At 39.4% G+C, this 18600-nt stretch overlaps 1 protein-coding gene across 1 annotated transcript in view; it reads left to right on the top strand.

Moving 5' to 3' along the window:
• Positions 1-1314: 1314 nt before the first annotated feature.
• Positions 1315-18600, top strand: part of LOC114663947 (copine-4) — a 391714-nt gene continuing 374428 nt past the window's right edge. Inside the window, exon 1 of the mRNA XM_028817904.2 lies at positions 1315-1500. Within this exon, the coding sequence (XP_028673737.1) occupies positions 1330-1500 (171 nt within the window). The 5' untranslated portion in view covers positions 1315-1329. The remainder of the gene's footprint in view (positions 1501-18600) is intronic.

The following is an 18600-nucleotide window of genomic DNA, read 5'->3' as shown; positions in this document are numbered from 1 at the left end:
CGTAGGCTTCAGGGATTCTAGTGTTCAACAGTCTGGGCCAGAATCCTCCATTAATCGAGTTTGCCTTCTTTTCTCACTCGGGTTACGGATGCCCTCTTGGTTTATGATTTCCCGCTCTGTTCTTTGACCACGATTGCGGCTACATATCCTGAGCTTTCTTATTTAATTTCCGTCTTCACGGTTACAAGCCCTGCATGAATTGTTGACTTCTCCAAGGCATCTCTTGATTCTGTTTTCTTTTAGAACTGCTGCTGCCTGGCACAAGTCGGTACATGAGGAGAATGTTAATAATAATAATAATAATTCATTACATTTATATAGCGCTTTTCTCAGTACTCAAAGCGCTATCCACACAGGGAGGAACCGGGAAGCAAACCGACAATCTTCCACAGTCTCCTTACTGCAAAGCAGCAGCACTACCACTGCGCCACCTGTGTTGTCTTCTTCCTTGTGGGCCAACAAGAGGACAACCTGAGGACAGTCTGATTTGTTAGGACCCCCAGGCCTGTTGACTAGAAAGAAAGCCCACTGTGCTGCTCCTGACATAAAAAAGTGAGCAGAGTTACTAAGGAAGGATGGAGACCCCCATCACCTTCTGCCCACTTTATCGTACTGTAGCATTAATTTGAAATGGAGAAATGTGCCACTTTTACCTCTCAGTCTACACTCAATCACCCATAATGACAAAGTGACTGCATATGTTCATAAACATTTGCAAATGTATTCAAAATCAAAAGTTACAATATCTCATCTGTTCATCCAGGAATTAGATGGACGGCCATTGATGCCTCGATACAAACACACAATAAAGAAAAAATTAAATGTGCAGAAGCAGCGTCACAGATAACATGCACCGATTTGTGCTAAACGACTGAAATAGTAACACGTCCTTGATGTGATTTTAATATTCAGACTTTTCTGAGGGAACGTAACACTCGGCGAGCCCCCCCGTCGTCACGACTTAGTGGGAGGTGCGGTGGCGGGCCGTAGGGTGGCTCTTGACCTTTCCTGAAAATGTCACTTCCTATTAAACCAATCGGGAGAAGTTGTTGGCGTCTGTTCTTCCTTCCCTTAGCAGGATGCCCCTGCGCCACCCAGCAGTCGGCTTGAAAGCACCTACAGTACAAAAAAGTGGAAATCAGAGCTTGGGCGCATCTGGAGGTCTGGCTGGTCCAAGAATACATTGGCGGTCTCTGAATGAGCGCACAGAGAGGAGCAGCACTCTGGTTAAAACGGACATAAAAAAAAAAAAGAAAGCCAAAGTGTGCCACTGATGTCTCTTTATGTCTTTTGTTTCTTTTGGACTGCAGCACAACTCTTGAGAAGAAAATGAGCAACATCTACGAATCGGCGGCCAACACGCTGGGACTTTTTAACAGTCCTTGTCTGACGAAAGTTGAGTTACGGGTGGCGTGCAAAGGGATTTCAGATCGGGATGCGCTTTCCAAACCAGACCCCTGTGTGATCCTCAAAATGCAGTCGCACGGCCAGTGGCTGGAGGTAAGGGTCCTCTTTATTCATTGTTTGGTGTGCTCTTTTGCTGTTTTCCATTGCAAGTCCTCCACTGTGAAACATTTGTGCTTGATGGTCAGTGATGGACAGTGGGGTCAAACCAAATCTGGACTTCTGTTTCCTGTTGAAGCACATTGGTGGCCCATTAGTTAAGGCGGCTGCTTCAGAACTCCAAGTACCAGCATTACCTGGAGCTCCGTCTGTCTGTGTTTCTTTGGATGTTTACAGAGCGCAACAGCTTATGAGTTACGTTTATTTGAGTCTCAATGGAGTGTGCCATGGGGTGGACTGGGGCACCATCCAGATCTGCTTCTTACCCCTCATGAGATGCTGATGGGATAGGCATTGGCCCTCGCATATCTATCTATCTATCTATCTATCTATCTATCTATCTATCTATCTATCTATCTATCTATCTATCTATCTATCTATCATTAATATAGTGCCTTTAATATTTATCTATCATTTATATAGGGCCTTTCACATCTATCTATCTATCTATCATTTATATAGTGCCTTTCACATCTATCTATCTATCTATCTATCATTAATATAGTGCCTTTCATATCTATCTATCATTTATATAGTGCCTTTCACATCTATCTATCTATCTATCATTAATATAGTGTCTTATCTATCTATCTATCTATCTATCTATCTATCTATCTATCTATCTATCATTTATATAGTGCCTTTCGCATCTATCTATCTATCTATCATTAATATAGTGCCTTTCATATCTATCTATCTATCTATCTATCTATCTATCTATCTATCTATCTGTCTATCTATCTATCTATCTATCTATCTATCTATCTATCTATCTATCATTAATATAGTGCCTTTCACATCAATCTATCTATCATTAATATAGTGCCTTTCATATCTATCTATCATTTATATAGTGCCTTTCACATCTATCTATCTATCTATCTATCATTTATATAGTGCCTTTCACATCTATCTATCTATCTATCATTAATATAGTGCCTTTCATATCTATCTATCATTTATATAGTGCCTTTCACATCTATCTATCTATCTATCTATCTATCTATCTATCTATCTATCTATCTATCTATCTATCTATCTATCTATCTATCTATCTATCATTAATATAGTGTCTTTCATATCTATCTATCTATCTATCTATCTATCTATCTATCTATCTATCTATCTATCTATCTATCTATCTATCTATCTATCTATCTATCTATCATTTATATAGTGCCTTTCGCATCTATCTATCTATCTATCTATCTATCATTAATATAGTGCCTTTCATATCTATCTATCTATCTATCTATCTATCTATCTATCTATCTATCTATCTATCTATCTATCTATCTATCTATCTATCTATCATTAATATAGTGCCTTTCACATCAATCTATCTATCATTAATATAGTGCCTTTCATATCTATCTATCATTTATATAGTGCCTTTCATATCTATCTATCTATCTATCTATCTATCTATCTATCTATCTATCTATCTATCTATCTATCTATCTATCATTTATATAGTGCCTTTCACATCTATCTATCTATCTATCTATCATTAATATGGTGCCTTTCATATCTATCTATCATTTATATAGTGCCTTTCACATCTATCTATCTATCTATCTATCATTTATATAGTGCCTTTCACATCTATCTATCTATCTATCATTAATATAGTGCCTTTCATATCTATCTATCATTTATATAGTGCCTTTCACATCTATCTATCTATCTATCTATCTATCTATCTATCTATCTATCTATCTATCTATCTATCTATCTATCTATCTATCTATCTATCTATCATTAATATAGTGTCTTTCATATCTATCTATCTATCTATCTATCTATCTATCTATCTATCTATCTATCTATCTATCTATCTATCTATCTATCTATCTATCTATCTATCTATCATTTATATAGTGCCTTTCGCATCTATCTATCTATCTATCTATCTATCTATCTATCTATCTATCTATCTATCTATCTATCTATCTATCTATCTATCTATCTATCTATCTATCTATCTATTATATAGTGCCTTTCATATCTATCTATCTATCTATCTATCTATCTATCTATCTATCTATCTATCTATCTATCTATCTATCTATCTATCTATCTATCTATCTATCTATCTATCTATCTATCTATCTATCTATCATTAATATAGTGCCTTTCATATCTATCTATCTATCTATCTATCTATCTATCTATCTATCTATCTATCTATCTATCTATCTATCTATCTATCTATCTATCTATCTATCTATCATTAATATAGTGCCTTTCACATCTATCTATCTATCTATCTATCATTTATATAGTGCCTTTCACATCTATCTATCTATCTATCATTAATATAGTGCCTTTCATATCTATCTATCATTTATATAGTGCCTTTCACATCTATCTATCTATCTATCTATCTATCTATCTATCTATCTATCTATCTATCTATCTATCTATCTATCTATCTATCTATCTATCTATCATTAATATAGTGTCTTTCATATCTATCTATCTATCTATCTATCTATCTATCTATCTATCTATCTATCTATCTATCTATCTATCTATCTATCATTTATATAGTGCCTTTCGCATCTATCTATCTATCTATCTATCTATCTATCTATCTATCTATCTATCTATCTATCTATCTATCTATCTATCTATCTATCTATCTATCTATCTATCTATCATTAATATAGTGCCTTTCATATCTATCTATCTATCTATCTATCTATCTATCTATCTATCTATCTATCTATCTATCTATCTATCTATCTATCTATCTATCTATCTATCTATCTATCATTAATATAGTGCCTTTCACATCTATCTATCTATCTATCTATCTATCTATCTATCTATCTATCTATCTATCTATCTATCTATCTATCTATCTATCTATCTATCTATCTATCTATCTATCTATCATTAATATAGTGCCTTTCACATCAATCTATCTATCATTAATATAGTGCCTTTCATATCTATCTATCATTTATATAGTGCCTTTCATATCTATCTATCTATCTATCTATCTATCTATCTATCTATCTATCTATCTATCTATCTATCTATCTATCTATCTATCTATCTATCTATCTATCTATCTATCTATCTATGCTACTTGTTTTCATTTTCTCATTTTTTGTGTTCCTTGATTTTGAATGTGCTGTCATTTTCTGTTCTTTATGGGTGAAGCCACAGGAGGCAGGTCCCCCTGACATTGCTGCTGTCGGGTCCTCCTGGCTTTGTATTCCCTGTCAGAAGCGAGACCCTTTAACTTTTCCACCCTCAAGCGCTCCAGCACAGGGTTCTTCCCAAGTCACACCCATGCCGGTGGACTTAAGCAGCATTGACACGCCTTTGCAGTTGCTGCTCTCTGTCTGTGCTCAGCTTCCATGCTCTTCATGAGCCAATTCAATGGCTGACTTTCCAGGTGGCTCATTTCTTGCTGACTGATGCCCAAGTCACTTGTCTCGCTCAGATCCTGAATTGTATTTGGTGACATTGTGTACTTTAAGTGCTGATGTGTGGGTGCCAATCATAACCCTTAGTAAATTGGCTGAAACAGACGAGTGTTTGAGTTGAAGGAGTTCTTTATTTGGGCGGTGGTATTGACTTGTTTTGAAGGTGTGTATGTGTCGTGTGTTTTAACAGACAAACACAAAAAATCAATTCCACATTTGTGATAAATTGCTGCTTCAGAGAGAAAGGCGCAATGTGAACCTGAGGAGTCACACACATGAACAAGATGCACGATGACAAAAAAGTGCAGGGAGTGTCATACATTAAGATGTGACAGACAGTGTAGATTAATGTTGTGGGAGGGCCACTTGTCACCTCCGGGGCAATGGTTCAAACCCCAATGCTGCAGAACGTTTAACTTTCTGTTCACCCGATCTAAAAATAAGCAACGCTCTCACTCACATCAATAAATGGCTTTGGTGCTGTTTTCCTATCTTTGTGATTAAGCAGTGGTGATTTATTACTGCAGTCATCCCATTACTATTGTTTTTCAACTTGGCAAATAAAACTAGATCATTATTCGAGAGGGTGACACTGGCTGGTAGATGTGTCTTTAAGGGTGTTTGGGTGACTTTGCATTTTGCACCATCTCCGCAGACCCTGCGGTGTTCTTTATTAGCTCCCATGTCTGATTTGCTCCAGGATGATTATGTGGCTAGACGTTTAAGATCGTCACTCCAGGTCATGAGTATATGTTTAGTATCCTATACATTTCTTTATTCCTAGATGTTCCGATGGAGTTTAGCATGAGATTCTTTCTCTGTGAATAACTCTTTTCAGTGAGTCATGTAAACTGATTAATGAACACAAATAAATTGATGCAGTGGAGCTCAACATGAGTGCCATTGTACCCGTGTCACGTTATTGGCATCTTTTGTTTTGTAGGTCGATATTTAAAGCGCATGTGCAGGCACCACCCATCTGATTTATGATTCTCCATCACTTCACTTAAGACTCTTTGGAGATCAAACCAAATCATTACTGGCAAATTAAAACTCTGTCACTGATGACTTTTTCATCCATCCTACAACTGTAATACAATAACAACACCTTATTATTAGAATGTATTCCTTGTTTGTTTTATACAATTTATTACTGAAATTGTTTAACAATTGTCTAGCAATTACTTACTTTAACGCATTTATTTGGCTCCTCGATTGCACTGGCATGAATCAATTACAAATTATTTCGAAATTGACCTGAATTACTACCAGCAAATGAATTACGTGATTATCATTCATTCAATGATCAAAATGAATCATTATCCAAAAATGAGACACACAATTCTCATTCATTTTGGTTCTTTAATTGAATCATTACCTGAAAACGGGTGACATGATTCTCGTTCCTTTGGTTCTTTAACTGTTTCCATATCCAAAAAAGGGGTTAACAATAACTGATCGTTTAATTTGTGAACTGAATCATTACCCAAGAACGAGGCGCACACAGTTCTCATTCGTTTGATTCTTTAACCGAATCCTTACCTGCAAACAACTAACACAATTCTTGTTCCATTAATTTTTGAACTGAAACATTTCCTTAGAATGAGATGCAGAATTCTCCTTTGGTTCTTGTACCAAATCCATACCCAATAAAGGGGTTAAAAAGTTCTTTTCCTTTGATTTGTAAACGGAATTATTAACTGGAAACAAGTAAAATGATTCTCATTCCTTTGTGAAGTGAATCATTACCTGAGAATGAGTCACACAATTCTCATTCCTTTTGTTCTTTAATTGAATCCATACCCAAGAAAAGGTTAAAAAATTTCTGTTCCTTTACCTGCAAACAAGTAAAATGATTTTTGTTTCTTTGATTTGTGATCTGACTCATTACCTAGAAATGAGATGTAGAATTCTTTTGATTCATAAAGTCAATCATTACCCGTGAATGAGTCACACAATTCTCGTTCTTTTATTTCCTTAACTGAATCCATATGTGACAAAGCGGTTTAAAATTTCTGTTCATATAAATTATGAACTAAATCATTACCCAAGAATGAGGCACACAATTCTCGCTCATTTGACTCTTTAACTAAATCTTTACCGGCGAATGACTAACACAATTCTATTTCCTTTGATTCCTGAACTGAATCATCACCTGAGAAGATGGTGCACTAATTCTCATTCAAATGATTTGTGAACTGAATTACTATCCGAGGACAAAGTGCACAATTCTGGTTCATTTGATTTGTGAAGTGAATCATTACCTGAGAGCGAGTCACATAATTCTCGTTCCTTTTGTTCTTTAATGGAATCCATACCCGAGAAAAGGGTTCAAAATTTCTGTTCTTTTACCTTCAGACAAGGAAAATGATTTTTGTTCCTTTGATTTGTGAACTGATTCATTACCTGTGAATGAGATGCAGAATTCTCGTTCATTTGATTCATGAAGTGAATCATTAAGCACAAGTGAGTCACACGAGTCTCGTTCCTTTGGTTCTTGTACCAAAGCCATACCTGAGAAAGAGGTTTAAAATTTCTGTTCCTTTTATTTTGTGAACTGAATTATTACCTGAGAATGACTTGAATGATAATTGAACATTTGATTTTGGAATTGAATCATTACCGAAGAACGAGGCACACAATTCTTGTTTACTTGATTTTTTAACTAAATATTTACCCGCAAACAAAACGAATTTCATTCCTTTGATCTGTGAACTGACTCACTACCTGGAAATGAGATGCATAATTCTCATTTATTTGATTCATAAAGTGAATTGTTACCCACGAATGAGTCACAGTACGTGTTCCTTTGGTTCTTGTACCAAATCCATACTCGAGAAAAGGTTTAAAAAGTTCTGTTCCTTTGATTTGTAAACTGAATTATTAACTGCAAAAAAATAAAATGATTCTCATTCCTTTGTGAAGTGAATCATTACCTGAGAACAAGTCACACAATTCTCATTCTTTTTGTTCTTTAATTGAATGCACACCCGAGAAAGGGGTTCAAAATTTCATTTCCTTTACCTGAAAACAAATAAAATGACTTGCATTCCTTTGCTTTGTGAACTGAATCATTACCTGAGAATGAGATGCAAAATTCTCGATCCTTTGATTCATAAAATGAATTAAGCACAAATGAGTTACTCAAGTCTCGTTCCTTTGGTTCTTGTACCGAATCCATTCCTGAGAAAGGGGTTTAAAATTTATTTTCCTTTGATTTGTGAACTGAATTATTACCTGAGAATGAGTTGCCTGATTATTATATGCTTGATTTAGGAATCGAATCATTACCAAAGAACAAGTCACACAATTCTTGTTCAGCTGATTTTTTCACTAAATCTTTACCCGCAAATGAAATGATTTTCATTTCTTTGATCTGTGAGCTGACTCATTACCTGGGAATGAGATGCATAATTCTCATTTATTTGATTCATAAAGTGAATTATTACCCCCGAATGAGTCACACGACGTGTTCCGTTGGTTCTTGTACCAAATCAATACCTGAGAAAAGGTTTAAAAAGTTCTGTTCCTTTGATTTGTAAACTGAATTATTAACCTCAAACAAATAAAATGATTCTCATTCCTTTGTGAAGTGAATCATTACCAAAGAACAAGTCACACAATTCTTATTCAGCTGATTTTTTCACTAAATCTTTACCCTCAAATGAAATGATTTTCATTTCTTTGATCTGTGAGCTGACTCATTACCTGGGAATGAGATTCATAATTCTCATTTATTTGATTCATAAAGTGAATTATTACCCACAAGTGAGTCACACGACTTGTTCCTTTGGTTCTTGTACTGAATCCATCCATCCATCCATTTTCCAACCCGCTGAATATGAACACAGGGTCACGGGGGTCTGCTGGAGCCAATCCCAGCCAACACAGGGCTCAAGGCAGGAAACAAACCCTGGGCAGGGTGCCAGCAAACCACAGGACACACACACACCAAGCACACACCAGGGACAATTTAGGATCGCCAATCCACCTAACCTGCATGTCTTTGGACTGTGGGAGGAAACCCACGCAGACACGGGGAGAACTACAAACTCCACGCAGGGAGGACCTGGGAAGCAAACCCGGGTCTCCTAACTGCGAGGCAGAAGCGCTACCCACTACACCACTGTGCCAACCTCTAATGAATCCATTCCTGAGAAAGGGGTTAAAAATTTCTGTTGCTTTGATTTGTAAAGTGAATTATTACACTCAAACAAGTAAAATAATTCTCATTCCTTTGATTTGTGAACTGGCTCATTACCTAAGAATGAAATGCATAATTCTCATTCATTTGATTCATTAAAGTGAATTATTACCCACGAATGAGTCACATCATTCTCATTCCTTTACTTCATTTGTAGCCGCAGAAGTATAAGGCGAGTTCAAGCACGGGTAAAACACGTGCCAAAAGAAATCTCTCAGTCCAAAAGTTTGTTTTTAAAATATTTAGTGAAAATTAAAAGCAAATAATCCACACAAGAATAAAGAAAAAAGTCGTTACACACGTAGAATAAAAGGCAAAAAAAGGAAAAATGTATCTTCTCTAAACTTAGCTTTTCTTGACAAACTTTAGTTATTTCTGTACTTAAAAGTTCTTTACTTCTTCTTCTATACTTAAAGATTCTTAACTTCTTCTGTACGCTTTAAGCATACAGCGCAGCACTTAAATTAAGTGCTTTTGTCTTACATGTTACATATCACACACAAAAGCTACTTAGGCACGGTTTAAAACCATGTGCCCTCTACACCTTACACATGGCAAGGCTGGTCACTAACTGAGAATAATGTTTAGATAGATAGATAGATAGATAGATAGATAGATAGATAGATAGATAGATAGATAGATAGATAGATAGATAGATAGATAGATAGATAGATAGATAGATAGATAGATAGATAGATAGATAGATAGATACTTTATTAATCCCAAGGGGATATTCCCATACTCCAGCAGCAGCATACTGATAATAACAATATTAAAGTAAAGAGTGATAACAATGCAGGTATACAGACAGACAATAACTTTGTGTAATGTTAACGTTTACCCCCCCCCCCCCCGGTGGAACTGAAGAGTCGCATAGTGTGGCGGAGGAACGATCTCCTCAGTCTGTCAGTGGAGCAGGACGGTGACAGCAGTCTGTCTCTGAAGCTGCTCCTCTGTCTGGAGATGATCCTGTTCAGTGGATGCAGTGGATTCTCCATGATTGACAGGAGTCTGCTCAGCGCCCGTCGCTCTGCCACAGATGTCAAACTGTCCAGCTCTGTGCCTACAATAGAGCCTGCCTTCCTCACCAGTTTGTCCAGGCGTGAGGCGTCTTTCTTCTTAATGCTGCCTTCCCAGCACACCACTGCGTAGAAGAGGGTGCTCACCACAACTGTCTGATAGAACATCTGCAGCATCTTATTGCAGATGTTGAAGGATGCCAGCCTTCTAAGGAAGTATAGTCGGCTCTGTCCTCTCTTGCACAGAGCATCACTATTGACAGTCCAGTCAAATTTATCATCCAGCTGCACTCCCAGATATTTATAGGTCTGCACCCTCTGCACACAGTCACCTCTGATGATCACGGGGTCCATGAGGGGTCTGGTCCTCCTTAAATCTACCACCAGCTCCTTGGTTTTGCTGGTGTTCAGGTGTAGGTGGTTTGAGTCGCACCATTTAACAAAGTCCTTGATTAGGTTCCTATACTCCTCCTCCTGCCCACTCCTGATGCAGCCCACGATAGCAGTGTCGTCAGTGAACTTTTGCACGTGGCAGGACTCCGAGATTGTGTTGGAAGTCCGATCTATATAGGCTGAACAGGACTGGAGAAAGTACAGTCCCCTGCGGCGCTCCTGTGCTGCTGACCACAATGTCAGACTTGCAGTTCCCAAGACGCACATACTGAGATCTGTCTTTAAGATAGTCCACGATCCATGCCACCAGGTATGAATCTACTCCCATCTCTGTCAGCTTGTCCCTGAGGAGCAGAGGTTGGATGGTGCTGAAGCCACTAGAGAAGTCTAGAAACATAATTCTTACTGCACCACTGCCTCTGTCCAAGTGGGAGAGGGATCGGTGTAGCATGTAGATGATGGCATCCTCCGCTCCCACCTTCTCCTGGTATGCGAACTGCAGAGGGTCAAGGGCATGGTGGACCTGTGGCCTCAGGTGGTGAAGCAGCAGCCGCTCCATGGTCGTCTTCACATGCGACGTCAGAGAGACAGGCCGGAAGTCATTCAGCTCACTAGGATGTGATACCTTTGTGACTGGGGTGATACAAGATGTTTTCCAAAGCCTCGGGGCTCTCCCCTGTTCCAGGCTCAGGTTGAAGATGCGCTGTAGAGGACTCCCCAGCTCCAGCACACAGGCCTTCAGCAGTCTGGACCCGCTGCTTTGCTGGCACAAAGTCTCCTCAGCTCTCTGCTTACCTGTAATTGTGGGTGGGGGTAAACTCTCTCCTATGCTGGTATCAGTAGAAGGATGGGTGGAGGGTGCAATACCCTGAGGTGAGAGTGGGTTAGGGTGGTCAAACCTGTTAAAAAAAGTTGTTCATCTGGTTTGCTCTCTCCACATCTCTCTCGATGGTGGCACACCGTTTCGAGCTGCAGCCAGTGATGATCTTCATCCCATCCCACACTTCCTTCATGCTGTTATTCTGCAACTTCTGCTCCAGCTTTCTCCTGTACTGCTCCTTCGCCGCCCTGAGCTGGACTCGGAGTTCCTTCTGCACGCGCTTGAGCTCAGAGTTTAGCCAGAGCTGTTAGAAATGATTGCAATATACGAATTCAATTCTACTAGTCGGGGTTATAGGAACCTCCCATAGATTATGCGTTGTCATCTAGTAAAACATTTATGAATCTTATGTAACTAGGAAATGGCTCTTACATCATTAACTGAATCCATATCTGAGAAAGGGGTTTAAAATTTCTGTTCCTCTCATTTGTGAACTGAATTTATTACCTGAGAGTGAAGTGCTCGATTATTGTTCATTTGATTTGGGAACGGAGTCATTATCCAATAACGAAGCAACCAATTCTCATTCATTTGATTATTTAGCTAAATCTTTATCCATCAACGAGTAACATGATTCTCGTTCCTTTGATTTGTGAACAGAAACATTGCCTGGGAATGAGCTGCAATATTCTCATTCATTTGATTCATAAACGGAATCATTACCTGTGAACGAGTCACACGAGTCTTATTCCTTTGGTTCTTGTACCGAATCCATACCCAAGAAAGTGAATTAAAATTTCGGAGTGATTGCGTGAGAACAGAGTGCACAATTCTGGTTCCTTTGATTCTTTATAACTGAATCATTCCTCACAAATGAGCAACACAATTCTCTCTTCTTTGATTTGTGATCTGAATCATTACATGAGAAGAAGTGTACAATCTCCTTTGATTTGTGCATTGTTTCTCTGCCCAAAGAGATCTCACTGTGGCGCGGTGTTCAATTTTACAGCGGAGCGTCGATGTTCATTTGAGCTTGGCTTTGACTAGACCAGGGGTAGGCAACGTCGGTCCTGGTGAGCCGCAGTATGTGCAGGTTTTTGTTCCAACCCAGTTCCTTAATGAGAACTCAATTATTGCTGATGAAGCACATATTTCTTAAGTGACATTTTGATGCTTCATTTTAGTGGTCTCGCTTGTTAAGGTTCTCCAACCTTAATTGCTTATTTCAATCTTAAACTGCTGCATTCAGTGTTTTAATTGCTCCTTATTAGCAATAAGATGTAAAAGACAAAGCAGCCAGCAGTTCTCCAGCTAGCTTTTTTCCAATTACATCTGTGTGTGTTCATCATGCACGGTTTGATTTAATAAAACACTTAATAGAAAAATGTGACAGACTGAAAATGATCTGTTTTAGGCTTCATATCATTTGGATGATATCTTTGGAAAGGAAAAAAATCTACGATATAAAAGCCTTACATTGCACAGACTAACAAGCCATAAAATTAAATAAGGTCTAAGATTGGCAATGATTGGTTTCTAATTAAGCAATTGGGTTGGAATGAAAACCTGTAGCCACTGCGGCTCACCAGGACCGACGTTGCCTACCCCTGGACTAGACTAATGGTAGAGTGCTGCACTGTGGTTGTTCAAGCTACCCATAAACCTCATCAAATGTGTTGCATTGCATTACTGTGTAAGTTTCAAATTGCGATTACTTTTTAATTTCCCTCATGTATATATAGAGGCTTGTGCTCTCCTGTGAAGTTTGCACATTCTTTACAAATATATTGTCCTTCCATGTGAGTAGGTGATCTACACGCATTGGTTAACTTTGCCATGGACAGGCACCGACATTGAGGCCACCGATATCCTCTGCGACATCTCCCATACCGCCCAGTCGAATGCATATAAGACCAAAGCTCTGACAACAGATGGATCACAGGCCAATGTTCAACTCAATGGGATCCAAATTAAACAAGTACTAACATTAAAGTATTTGGGGGTCACAGATCCAAGAGAAGAAAATGGCATCTGTCACCAAAGTCCACAGCCAGATCAGCAAGGCAACAACGGTGTTCACCTCACTCAAGTGGTTTCTACGGGAGAAGCCCTCAGGACTAAAATCCACCTCTTACAAAAACACTAATCCTGCCGATTCTCCTCTATGGATCCAAAACGTGGACCCTGCTCAAACAAGACCTTATCAAGCTGGAAGCCTTCCAAACGGGATGCCCACGGCAGATCCTGGGCATCTCCTTCTGTGATCATATTCGAAGTGAAATCATATGGACAAACTGCAACCACCAACCAACCAACAGTTGAAGAGACAATACAACTGGAAAGGCTGAGATGGTTCTGCCACGTCTGCAGAATGAGCACCTGCCAGATACCATGGAAGCAACTCTGATGGAAACACACTGAGGATTGGTATATTCAAAGAGCGGTGCCTAAAAAGACGTGGTCCAAACAAATCGAGAAGGATCTGAGAAACCAGCTACTCAGCCTCAATGAAGCCAAAGTCATAGGCATGGACCGAACAGCATGGCATGTATGTGCTATCATGATATTTCCCTCTACTTACCCTTTACCTATTTTCTTCAAGGATAAGCGTTCTCATCAGGTTCGTTACCAGGTTGGTTTATGGTCAGAACCTTAAGATTAACACACACACAGAGACATATGCAGACACACAGACCCTAACTACAACAGTACCCTATGAATGATGCATACACAGCAAGTTAATCTCTAGCACTTCAAACCACACAAGGGCCTTATGAATAACACAACTTGTCACTCTCACAGCACTTCAAGAGACTTACTTATTACCGGTGCGAATAACATACGATGTTTTAAATATATCTCAGACCTAAATATTACCTTGGCTCCAAGGAATGTACAGTGGACCCTTGACTTACGAACTCAATTCGTTCGCGAGGGCTGGTTGTAACTCAAGTTGGTTGTAAGTCAAGACTATTTTTCCCATAAGAAATAATGGAAATACCCATAATGCGTTGTGAACCTCCCACATCAACACTTACTTAACCTTTTCATAATAAAAAAGGGTTGTATAATGTGCATAATTTACCAAAAATACAAATAATTTTTCTAATGTACTAACCAAAAAGTTATAAAAAGTGCCTAGCCTACCAGAAACAACAATTTCATACTGTACTCACCATTTAATTTGACATCTTTGGGTTGCAGGAAGGGAGGAAGAGGAGAATGAAAATGAAGGTGGTTATTGTTTGGAAGGAGCTTCCTTATACAAATCTTTTCTTTGTAAAATTGTCGAGATGGTGGATTTCGACATGCTGTATATATTAGCAAGATCGGTCACATGAACGCCACTCTTATATTTCCCCACAATTTCCTTCTTCGTTTCGATTGTGATCGCTTTCTTTACCTTCGTTACCTTCTCTTCCTTCCTTAGCAATTATCGAAATAAATTATATAAATCACTGCACTGACCGAAATTACGTCCAGAAACACACGTATCTGAGCTCCGACTGACGCTTACAAACGTTCTCGGCTGTTTGTTTACAATCACACAAGCGGATACACGTGACCGCATTCGGGTCGCAATGCAAGGCGTTGGTCGTTAATTCAAAGCAAACATTTTGGTCATAAACCAAGTTGTTTGCATGTCAGGCCGGTTGTATATCAAGGGTCGACTGTATATTTAAACATACAAAGGCTCAATGTCCTTGGCTATCACCCATTTATCAACCCACAATGCCTTACTGTCCATCCTGTTCTCTACTATTGGGTGGAGCTCACACCCTCAGCTTTAATAAACCTTGCAGATCAGAACATAATGCAAACTTCCGACTGCTCCGGGTGCTCTGTAGTATATACCTTATTACATCAGTCACTCTAAATATAAAGACAACGTATGTATATAAAGTTAAAAGCAGCATTGTATTCATTACATCTTCTTAAATAATATGCTGCTGTCCATTTGTCTGTCCAGGATTTTAAATCACCTGTAGCTTGCAAACTGTTTCACCTATTGACCTGAGATTTGGTACACATATACTACATGACCTCTACTGTCCGCTTTTCGGGTGATGATTTTTATTCCTCTTTTTATTTTTATTTTACTTTATTGTAGAATTAATTCTCGGCAGTGGGCAGCAAGGCGGCTGTGTGGCACATGCTTATGGGCGCCGTTCTCATCCCTACCATCTTCACCATCACTTCCTCTACTTTTTCATATCTTAAATCATTCTTGAGGCAGATTGAACACTTAAGTGCCAGCTTAAGTGAAACAATTAAAGAGAAACATACTAAGTAATTGCAACACAAAAACTGATGGACTGATTAGTTTTAATGCGAAAAGATGTCGACAAACGAAGAGAAGAAGCAGGCTGCTAGAGCGGAAGAAACAAGCTGCTGATGAAACAGCAAGTGCATCAACCTCTGAGGAAATGAATGCTAAATGTACAGAGAAAGAGGATGAAAACTATAAGTCAAGTGTATTCACTGCACATTATTGTGCAGTCTGCCGTTACTGGTGAATAATAATACCAGTAGAGAAAAGCAGAAAAGAACATGTGGATAGCAAAGTCTGGACATTGTAATAAGGACACAGAAACTCATAAAGATTTGGGATTTCCGGCCCCGTATACTGTACAGATTTGCAAATAAAAAAAAACACGGTCATTGATATGACTTCCTATCATTACAGCCAACATTTTGCATGTGATGGAGGGACCATTTATGAGGTGGGACGGGAAGCTGATGAAAGGAATGCTGGGAAGGAACCGAGGTGCTGTATGGAAGCCATGACATCATCAAGATGGGGCCAGGAAGGGATGGAATGCGGAAGTGGTAGTGTGTGGTTTAGGGAATCCGGGCAATGTTACGGTGGCGTTGTTTATGTCTTTCTGTGGGAATAAAAGAAAGAAAGGTTAGTACCCCGCCTCGGTCCCCTGGCACGATAGGTTACGTTGCTCGTCGGGTCTTTACACGGCTCCCTATGCACGTATGCGTGACAACATATATAGTCTTTAGAAAAGGCTTATGAAAAGCCAAAGATGTCAAGAATGAATGTCCCAGGCGACTTGTGATCGAGCACTTGAAGCTGTTCATGAGATGCTTTGCTGACAATCCAATGGAAATGACAGCACGTTGCTGGCTCCCTCTTCTGAGGTCGCTCTTCAGACAAGGCATATTTATCATAAAACTAGCTGTGTATGCTGTACAAAGCCTGGAGTCCTAGAAACTATTGAAATCGTCAGAAAAAAAATTGAAATGTATCAATGTCAGTTAATTGAAAGGAACTACTCTGGGCATCTCTCTCCTAGAAGGTTTCGTTTTGCTGATGTGCTCGCATCACTTCTGTATTAGCGGCTAAGCGAGTGACTCTTTTGTCGGAGGTTTCGTTTCACCGACGTGCTCGCCTCGCTTTGTGTATTAGTTTCTGTTTCCTCGGAGGTGGAACCTTTACCCCCGACTCCACTTTTCACTTCGGAGCCAGCCAGACAGACAGACAGACAGACACACACACTTCCACGTGTAGAGGTTTATATGTGGGTTTCGCCCGCGTGATTGTTAGATATTCCGACTGGCTGGCTGTCAATATGATGGCTGAATTTGCTCAGACTCTTTAACGTCCGTATTCCCAAGCAACACAGTTTTTGATGTTTTACCAATCGCCTGTCTCAAGCTGTAAACTGGTTTGGCCGGTTCTAGTACCAAGGCATCTCCTCCTGTTAGCAAGTTGTAAAGTAATCAGATACAGCTTGAAGCATCACATGTCTTCCTTTCCCAAGCTGTAAATCTCTTTATTCCTGGAACCCCTCTCTTCACAGGTTATAAAGGTGCTCCTTAGGGACAAGCTGACAGAGATGGGATTAGATTCATACCTGGTGGCATGGATCGTGGACTATCTTAAAGACAGACCTCAGTATGTGCGTCTTGGGAACTGCACGTCTGACATTGTGTCCCCACAGGGGACTGTACTTTCTCCGGTCCTGTTCAGCCTATATACATCGGACTTCCAATACAACTCGGAGTCCTGCCACGTGCAAAAGTTCGCTGATGACACTGCTATCGTGGGCTGCATCAGGAATGGGCTGGAGGAGGAGTATAGGGACCTAATCAATGACTTTGTTAAATGGTGCGACTCAAACCACCTACACCTGAACACCAGCAAAAGCAAGGAGCTGGTGGTGGATTTTAGTAGGCCTAGACCCCTCATAGACCCAGTGATCATCAAAGGTGACTGTGTGCAGATGGTGCAGACCTATAAATATCTGGGAGTGCAGCTGGATGATAAATTAGACTGGACTGCCAATACTGATGCTCTGTGTAAGAAAGGACAGAGCCGGCTATACTTCCTTAGAAGGCTGGCGTCCTTCAACATCTGCAATAAGATGCTGCAGATGTTCTATCAGACAGTTGTGGCGAGTGCCCTCTTCTACGTAGTGGTGTGCTGGGGAGGCAGCATTAAGAGGAAAGACGCCTCACGCCTGGACAAACTGGTGAGAAAGGCAAGCTCTATTGTTGGCATGGAGCTGGACAGTTTAACATCTGTGGCAGAGCGAAGGGCGCTCAGCAGGCTCCTATCAATTATGGAGAATCCACTGCATCCACTGAACAGGATCATCTCCAGACAGAAGAGCAGCTTCAGCAACAGACTGCTGTCACTGTCCTGCTCCACAGACAGATTGAGGAGATCGTTCGTCCCCCAAACTATGCGACTCTTTAATTCCACCCGGGGGGGTAAACGTTAACATTTAACATTATACATAGTTATTGTCTGTTTTTCACCTGCATTATTATCATTCTTTAATTTAATATTATTTATTGTATCAGTATGCTGCTGCTGAAGAATGTGAATTTCCCATTGGGATTAATAAAGTATCTATCTATCTATCTCTATCTATCTATCTATCTATCTAAAATCGTCAATACAGCTTGAGGCGTCTCCTGAATTCCTACTCAGATCAAAAAAATGGTAATGTGATTGATTCTGGTACAATTCACGAAAACTGCCAATGCACGTGCCCTGTATTTAAGTTCATCCATTGTTTTGTCTTGAGCAAAAAATTTTGGTAAATATAGACAAAAATTTACAAATTTTGTACACCGCAACAATGTATAATCTGTAATCCAGCGGCACCTACAGCAGTGAATGGGCTCCGGAGGAAACGCCGT

Source organism: Erpetoichthys calabaricus, chromosome 13 (genome assembly GCF_900747795.2).
Source record: "Erpetoichthys calabaricus chromosome 13, fErpCal1.3, whole genome shotgun sequence".
Taxonomy (NCBI): domain Eukaryota; kingdom Metazoa; phylum Chordata; class Cladistia; order Polypteriformes; family Polypteridae; genus Erpetoichthys; species Erpetoichthys calabaricus.
This window is presented reverse-complemented; position numbering and strand designations above follow the sequence as displayed.